This window comes from Salmo salar, chromosome ssa11, assembly GCF_905237065.1.
Source record: "Salmo salar chromosome ssa11, Ssal_v3.1, whole genome shotgun sequence".
In the NCBI taxonomy this organism is placed as follows: domain Eukaryota; kingdom Metazoa; phylum Chordata; class Actinopteri; order Salmoniformes; family Salmonidae; genus Salmo; species Salmo salar.
The window spans coordinates 111,834,254-111,842,397 of NC_059452.1; the positions used below are offsets into that span (position 1 = coordinate 111,834,254).

General features: G+C 49.8%; 1 protein-coding gene and 1 long non-coding RNA gene across 2 annotated transcripts in view; one reads left to right on the forward strand and one right to left on the reverse strand.

Moving 5' to 3' along the window:
• On the forward strand, positions 1-346 carry LOC123725226 (uncharacterized). The gene is made up of 2 exons (XR_006757747.1): positions 1-54; positions 223-346. It is a non-coding gene; the product is annotated as an uncharacterized lncRNA (long non-coding RNA).
• A 1,673-nt stretch (positions 347-2,019) lies between these two features.
• LOC123725227 (epsin-2) overlaps positions 2,020-8,144 on the reverse strand; it is a 7,370-nt gene continuing 1,245 nt past the window's right edge. The window contains exons 2-4 of the mRNA XM_045690341.1: positions 6,811-6,960; positions 3,437-3,616; positions 2,020-2,506 (exon numbers count right to left, since the gene is read on the reverse strand). Coding sequence (XP_045546297.1) covers positions 2,169-2,506; positions 3,437-3,616; positions 6,811-6,895 — 603 coding nt within the window. The 5' untranslated portion in view covers positions 6,896-6,960 and the 3' untranslated portion in view covers positions 2,020-2,168. The remainder of the gene's footprint in view (positions 2,507-3,436; positions 3,617-6,810; positions 6,961-8,144) is intronic.

The window sequence follows — 8,144 nt, forward strand, 5'->3', positions numbered from 1 at the left end:
ACAGACAGACAGGTTGTGTAGTCTAGGACAGGTCAGTCACAGACAGACAGACAGGTTGTGTAGTCTAGGACAGGTCCGTTACAGACAGACAGACAGGTTGTGTAGTCTAGGACAGGTCAGTCACAGACAGACAGACAGGTTGTGTAGTCTAGGACAGGTCAGTTCCAGACAGACAGACAGACAGGTTGTGTAGTCTAGGACAGGTCCGTTACAGACAGACAGACAGGTTGTGTAGTCTAGGACAGGTCCGTTACAGACAGACAGTCTAGGACAGGTCAACGACAGACAGGCTGTGTAGTGACAGACAGCTGATATGAACAGTGATTAGAGTGTAGTAATAACAATAGAAAAGATGATTACGACAGTGACATTAAAGACCAACATTTATCCCCCGTTAACCACAGTCCTGGAATCAGATGTTAACTCCTGTCTCTACATAGTGGAGGTTAGGACCCCCTGTTAACCACAGTCCTGGAATCAGATGTTAACTCCTGTCTCTACATAGTGGAGGTTAGGGACCCCCCGTTAACCACAGTCCTGGAATCAGATGTTAACTCCTGTCTCTACATAGTGGAGGTTAGGGACCCCCCGTTAACCACAGTCCTGGAATCAGATGTTAACTCCTGTCTCTACATAGTGGAGGTTAGACCCCCGTTAACCACAGTCCTGGAATCAGATGTTAACTCCTGTCTCTACATAGTGGAGGTTAGACCCCCGTTAACCACAGTCCTGGAATCAGATGTAAACTCCTGTCTCTACATAGTGGAGGTTAGACCCCCCGTTAACCACAGTCCTGGAATCAGATGTTAACTAGGTTAAGGGATCTGATGCTAGATAGACAGAAAGGTTCAACCTCCTCGTTATTCCGTCGACCCCCAGACAGGGGGGGGCCCTGATGAACTCCAGACAGGGGGGGCCATAATGAACTCCAGCCGGGGGGGGGCCCTAATGAACTCCAGACAGGGGGCCCTGATGAACTCCAGCCGGGGGGCCCTGATGAACTCCAGCCGGGGGGGGGGCCCTGATGAACTCCAGACATGGGGGGGGCCCTAATGAACTCCAGACATGGGGGGCCCTAATGAACTCCAGACAGGGGGGCCCTAATGAACTCCAGACAGGGGGGCCCTAATGAACTCCAGACAGGGGGGGGCCCTAATGAACTCCAGACAGGGGGGGGCCCTAATGAACTCCAGACAGGGGGGCCCTAATGAACTCCAGACAGGGGGGGGCCCTAATGAACTCCAGACAGGGGGGGGGCCCTAATGAACTCCAGACAGTTGTACAATAACAGATGTCAACAGAAACCAAATCCCTTGTGTCTTTCACTCCCAAATAAACACCGTCTCTCCCTCTTTCTGAGAAAGTTGATCCACTCCGGTCACCAGTTCATATATACACGCTGACCTCAGGGGTTAAAGTTCATATACACGCTGACCTCAGGGGTTAAAGTTCATATACACGCTGACCTCAGGGGTTTAAGTTCATGTACATATTGACCTCAGGGGTTAAAGTTCATATACACGTTGACCTCGTGTGTCAGGGTCATAGGTCAGGGTCCTAAGCAGTGACCTCAGAAGTTGTGGCCGGTAACGGGAGGAGGGACACAGTGTACCGGACAGTGGAGTCGTCTCCAGCTAAGGACTAACGGTGAAGCAACAGTCACAGCTAAATGAGCATGTGCAAAATCCCTGCTTAGTACACACACACACACACCCCTCACCGGGGCTGTAGAAGTTTAGTTAGATTCACTCTGTGATCAGAGACGAGCTTTAAAAAAACAGTCAGAACAGCCAGGAATACTGTCTACAGGACACAGTCTCTGAGCTGAGAGAGGAGAGGGGGAGAGAGAGAGAGAGGAGAAGAGAGAGAGAGGAGAGGGGAAGAGAGAGAGGAGAGGAGAGGGGAAGAGAGAGAGAGAGGAGCGGGGAAGAGAGAGAGAGAGGAGAGGGGAAGAGAGAGAGAGGAGCGGGGAAGAGAGAGAGAGAGAGAGGAGCGGAGAAGAGAGAGAGAGAGAGGAGAGGGGAAGAGAGAGAGAGGGGAAGAGAGGAAACGGGAAGAGAGAGAGGAGAGGAAACGGGAAGAGAGAGAGGAGAGGAAACGGGAAGAGAGGAAACGGCGAGGTGGAAAGACTGAGGAGAGGATTCCAGGGGTGTTGTCGAGGTGTTCCCTCACAACAGGAAGGGGTTGGTGGTCCCAGGAGGATGTGTGCCCGCTGTGGGGGGCAGAGCTGAACTGAACAGGGGCTGGGACATAGACACAGAGGTTGGGATACCCCCCATCCCTCCAATCCCGGGGACCATGTGGCCCGTCAGGGGGACCATCCCCAGGGGCTGGGGTGGTGGCAAGGAGGAGAGGGGCAGAGGGTCTGCCATGGAGGACAAGCTGCTAAACCCTGCACCACCTCCCAGACTCAGGCCTGGCATAGGGCTGATCCTCATCTGGTTTAAGGTAGGGGGGTTAGGCTGGCCCATCTGGAACGGGTTGGCCTGGGGGGCGGCTACAGGGACTAAGGAAATCACAGGAAGAGACAAACAGAACAGAGAGAAGACATCAGCAAAACACCAGAGAGATTGACTCAGTGAGCATAGCCTTGCTATTGAGAAAGGTCGTCCGTAGGCAGACATGGCTCTCAAGAGAAGACAGGCTATGTGCAACACTGCCCACAAAATGAGGTGGAAACTGAGCTGCACTTCCTAACCTCCTGCCAAATGTATGACCATATTAGAGACACATATTTCCCTCAGATTACACAGATACACAAAATTCGAAAACAAACCCGATTTTGATAAACTCTCATATCTACTGGGTGAAATACCACAGTGTTCCATCACAGCAGCAAGATGTGTGACCTGTTGCCACAAGAAAAGGGCAACCAGTGAGGAACAAACACCATTGTAAATACAACCCATATTTATGTTTATCTTCCATTTTGTACTTTAACTATTTGCAAAACACTGTATATATAGACAATGGTATTTTAAATGTATGTATTCTTCTTTGAGTGTAAATGTTTACTGTTCATTATCTACTTCACTTGCTTTGGCAACGTTAACACATGTTTTCCATGACAATAAAGACCCTTAAATTGAGAGAGAGAGATTGTATTCAAACTCAACAAGTTTCAACATCTGTCTCTGTATTGTGTGTGTGTGTGTGTGTGTGTGTACCACAGAAGTTTCCCAAACTCAGTCCTGGGGGGGAACCCCCAAGGGGAACACGGTTTGGGTTTTTGGTTTCCTACCACGACACACCTGATTTAAATAAAAACTCATCATCATCATCATCATCAAGCTTTGATCAGTTGAATCAGCTGTGTAGTGGTCGGGGGCCCAAAACCCCAAACCGTGTTCCCCTTGGGGTTCCCCCAGGACTGAGTTTTGGGGAACCCTGATGTACCATCTGTCCAGTACTGGGTGTTCGGTACGGTGGTCGGTACCTGCGGCAGCGAGGAAGGGGTTGACTACAGGAGCAGGCTGAGGAGGCTTGGTGACCAGTGAGTCCAGGTTGACCAATGCTGCATTAGGACCCAGGAAGGACTCTGGGGTCTTCCTGCTGGGGAGAGGGTCAAACAGGTCCTCGGTACCGCTAGTCAGGGAGGAGAGACCCCGACCATCACCTGGAGGATTACAGAGAGACAGGTTACCTCTGGCTGTCTCCACGGTTAAGGAGGGTTACAGAGAGAGAGACAGGTTACCTCTGGCTGTCTCCACGGTTAAGGAGGGTTACAGAGAGAGAGACAGGTTACCTCTGGCTGTCTCCACGGTTAAGGAGGGTTACAGAGAGAGAGACAGGTTACCTCTGGCTGTCTCCACGGTTAAGGAGGATTACAGACAGACAGAGACTCCTGTCTCAGCCTCCAGTATTTATGCTGCAGTAGTTTATGTGTCTGGGGGCTAGGGTCAGTCTGTTATATCTAGTGTCGTGTGTGAATCTAACCTGTCTAGGGTAAGGGGCAGTATTTTGAGGTCCGGATGAAAAGCGTGCCCAAAGTAAGCTGCCTGCTACTCAGGCCCAAAAGCTAGGATATGCATATAATTGGTAGATTTGGATAGAAAACACTAACGTTTCTAAACTGTTAAAATAATGTCTGTGAGTATAACAGAACTGATATGGCAGGCGAAACCCCAAGGACAAACCATCCCCCCCAAAAATATAAAAAATAAATAAAAAATAATCAACCTACCCCTATATTCAATGGCTATCACTTTTATTATAAGGCCAAGTCCTCCCAGATTGCAGTTCCTAGGGCTTCCACTAGATGTCAGTCTTAGAAAGAGTTTCAGGCTGGTTTTTGGAAAAATGAGACAGAAATTGTAGTTTTTCCAAGCGCGTTCTTTGGTGTTTTTCTCCGGTAAAAACAATAACGATTCTCCGTCTTAAATTTTATCGTTTATTTACGTATTAGGGTACCTAAGGTTTGATTAAAAACGTTGTTTGACATGTTTGGAAAAGTTTATTAGTAACATTTGGGATTCATTTTGTATGTATTTTGATGGAGGGAAACTGGGTGGATTATTGACTGAAGCGCGGCAGCTAAACTGAGTTTTTATAGATATAAAGAAGGACATTATCGAACAAAAGGACCATTTGTGATGTATCTGGGACCTTTTGGAGTGCCAACAGAAGATCACCAAAGGTAAGGCATTTTCTAAATTGCTATTTCTGACTTTCGTGTCGCACCTGCCTGGTTGAAATATGTTTTTCATGCGTTTGTATTCGGGGCACTGTCCTCAGATAATTGCAAGGTTTGCTTTCGCCGTGAAGCCTTTTTGAAATCCGACACAGCGGCTGGATTAACAAGAAGTTATCCAATAACCAATAACCAGACCCCCCTGAACTAAACCCTGGTGTTGAGGTGTAGGGGCCAGCTAACTAAACCCTGGTGTTGAGGTGTAGGGGCCAGCTACTACCGGCTAACTAAACCCTGGTGTTGAGGTGTAGGGGCCAGCTACTACCGGCTAACTAAACCCTGGTGTTGAGGTGTAGGACCCAGCTACTACCGGCTAACTAAACCCTGGTGTAGGGGCCAGCTACTACCGGCTAACTAAACCCTGGTGTTGAGGTGTAGGGGCCAGCTACTACCGGCTAACTAAACCCTGGTGTTGAGGTGTAGGGGCCAGCTACTACCGGCTAACTAAACCCTGGTGTTGAGGTGTAGGGGCTAGCTACTACCGGCTAACTAAACCCTGGTGTTGAGGCGTAGGACCCGGCTACTACCGGCTAACTAAACCCTGGTGTTGAGGCGTAGGACCCGGCTACTACCGGCTAACTAAACCCTGGTGTTGAGGCCAGCTACTACCGGCTAACTAAACCCTGGTGTTGAGGTGTAGGGGCCAGCTACTACCGGCTAACTAAACCCTGGTGTTGAGGCGTAGGGGCCAGCTACTACCGGCTAACTAAACCCTGGTGTTGAGGTGTAGGGGCCAGCTACTACCGGCTAACTAAACCCCTGGTGTTGAGGTGTTGAGGCCAGCTACTACCGGCTAACTAAACCCTGGTGTTGAGGCCAGCTACTACCGGCTAACTAAACCCTGGTGTAGGACCCAGCTACTACCGGCTAACTAAACCCTGGTGTTGAGGTGTAGGACCCAGCTACTACCGGCTAACTAAACCCTGGTGTTGAGGTGTAGGGGCCAGCTACTACCGGCTAACTAAACCCTGGTGTTGAGGTGTAGGGGCCAGCTACTACCGGCTAACTAAACCCTGGTGTTGAGGCGTAGGGGCCAGCTACTACCGGCTAACTAAACCCTGGTGTTGAGGCGTAGGGGCCAGCTACTACCGGCTAACTAAACCCTGGTGTTGAGGCGTAGGGGCCAGCTACTACCGGCTAACTAAACCCTGGTGTTGAGGCGTAAGGGCCAGCTACTACCGGCTAACTAAACCCTGGTGTTGAGGCGTAGGGGCTAGCTACTACCGGCTAACTAAACCCTGGTGTTGAGGCCAGCTACTACCGGCTAACTAAACCCTGGTGTTGAGGCGTAGGGGCCAGCTACTACCGGCTAACTAAACCCTGGTGTTGAGGTGTAGGGGCCAGCTACTACCGGCTAACTAAACCCTGGTGTTGAGGTGTAGGGGCCAGCTACTACCGGCTAACTAAACCCTGGTGTTGAGGCTAGCTACTACCGGCTAACTAAACCCTGGTGTTGAGGCTAGCTACTACCGGCTAACTAAACCCTGGTGTTGAGGCTAGCTACTACCGGCTAACTAAACCCTGGTGTTGAGGCCAGCTACTACCGGCTAACTAAACCCTGGTGTTGAGGTGTAGGGGCCAGCTACTACCGGCTAACTAAACCCTGGTGTTGAGGCCAGCTACTACCGGCTAACTAAACCCTGGTGTTGAGGCTAGCTACTACCGGCTAACTAAACCCTGGTGTTGAGGCCAGCTACTACCGGCTAACTAAACCCTGGTGTTGAGGCCAGCTACTACCGGCTAACTAAACCCTGGTGTTGAGGTGTAGCGGCCAGCTACTACCGGCTAACTAAACCCTGGTGTTGAGGTGTAGCGGCCAGCTACTACCGGCTAACTAAACCCTGGTGTTGAGGTGTAGGGGCCAGCTACTACCGGCTAACTAAACCCTGGTGTTGAGGTGTAGGGGCCAGCTACTACCGGCTAACTAAACCCTGGTGTAGGGGCCAGCTACTACCGGCTAACTAAACCCTGGTGTTGAGGTGTAGGGGCCAGCTACTACCGGCTAACTAAACCCTGGTGTTGAGGTGTAGGGGCCAGCTACTACCGGCTAACTAAACCCTGGTGTTGAGGTGTAGGGGCTAGCTACAACCGGCTAACTAAACCCTGGCGTTGAGGCGTACCTGAGTAGGTGGCATTGGGTCGTGTTCCTCCAGAACCCCAGGGGTCAGGAGCAGCGTTGGTTCCCCAGGGATCACTGCTCTTCATGGGGGCAACAGAGGAGGACGGTGGGCCCCAGGGGTCGACCGGAGCCACTGGTTTTGGGGCTGCACCTGGACACACAGACACAACGCGAGTTTAACCCAGTTCAGTAGACAAGTCATTCCTTCTGTCTGTCTGATTGCCTGTTGCGTCGTTTTCATATCAGGGCCAGTCTCTCTCTCCCAGTAGATATATCAGGGCCAGTCTCTCTCTCCCAGTAGATATATCAGGGCCAGTCTCTCTCTCCCAGTAGATATATCAGGGCCAGCTCTCTCTCCCAGTAGATATATCAGGGCCAGTCTCTCTCTCCCAGTAGATATATCAGGGCCAGTCTCTCTCTCCCAGTAGATATATCAGGGCCAGTCTCTCTCTCCCAGTAGATATATCAGGGCCAGTCTCTCTCTCCCAGTAGATATATCAGGTCAGTAGATATATCAGGGCCAGTCTCTCCCAGTAGATATATCAGGTCAGTAGATATATTTAGCAGCATATATTTACTACTTCCTAAAACAACATACTGTGTACTAATCATTCTGCATACCATTTTGAATGCAGTGTTCAGTAAAACTCTGAATACAGGAAGTAACAATCTCAACATCCTCCTCCTCCATGAACGAGTCATCTAAATGACCACTTGCATCGATTCCCGCCGTTTGTTAAATTATGGGAACAGCTCGTCCCCTAATCTGGATTATCATGCCGTTTGTTAAATTATGGGAACAGCTCGTCCCCTAATCTGGATTATCATGCTGTTTGTTAAATTATGGGAACAGCTCGTCCCCTAATCTGGATTATCATGCCGTTTGTTAAATTATGGGAACAGCTCGTCCCCTAATCTGGATTATCATGCCGTTTGTTAAATTATGGGAACAGCTCGTCCCCTAATCTGGATTATCATGCCGTTTGTTAAATTATGGGAACAGCTCGCTTCCTAATCTGGATTATCATGCCGTTTGTTAAATTACGGGAACAGCTCGTCCCCTAATCTGGATTATCATGCCGTTTGTTAAATTACGGGAACAGCTCGTCCCCTAATCTGGATTATCATGCGGTTTGTTAAATCACGGGAACAGCTCGTCCCCTAATCTGGATTATCATGCCGTTTGTTAAATTACGGGAACAGCTCGTCCCCCTAATCTGGATTATCATGCGGTTTGTTAAATTACGGGAACAGCTCGTCCCCTAATCTGGATTATCATGCCGTTTGTTAAATTATGGGAACAGCTCGTCCCCTAATCTGGATTATCATGCCGTT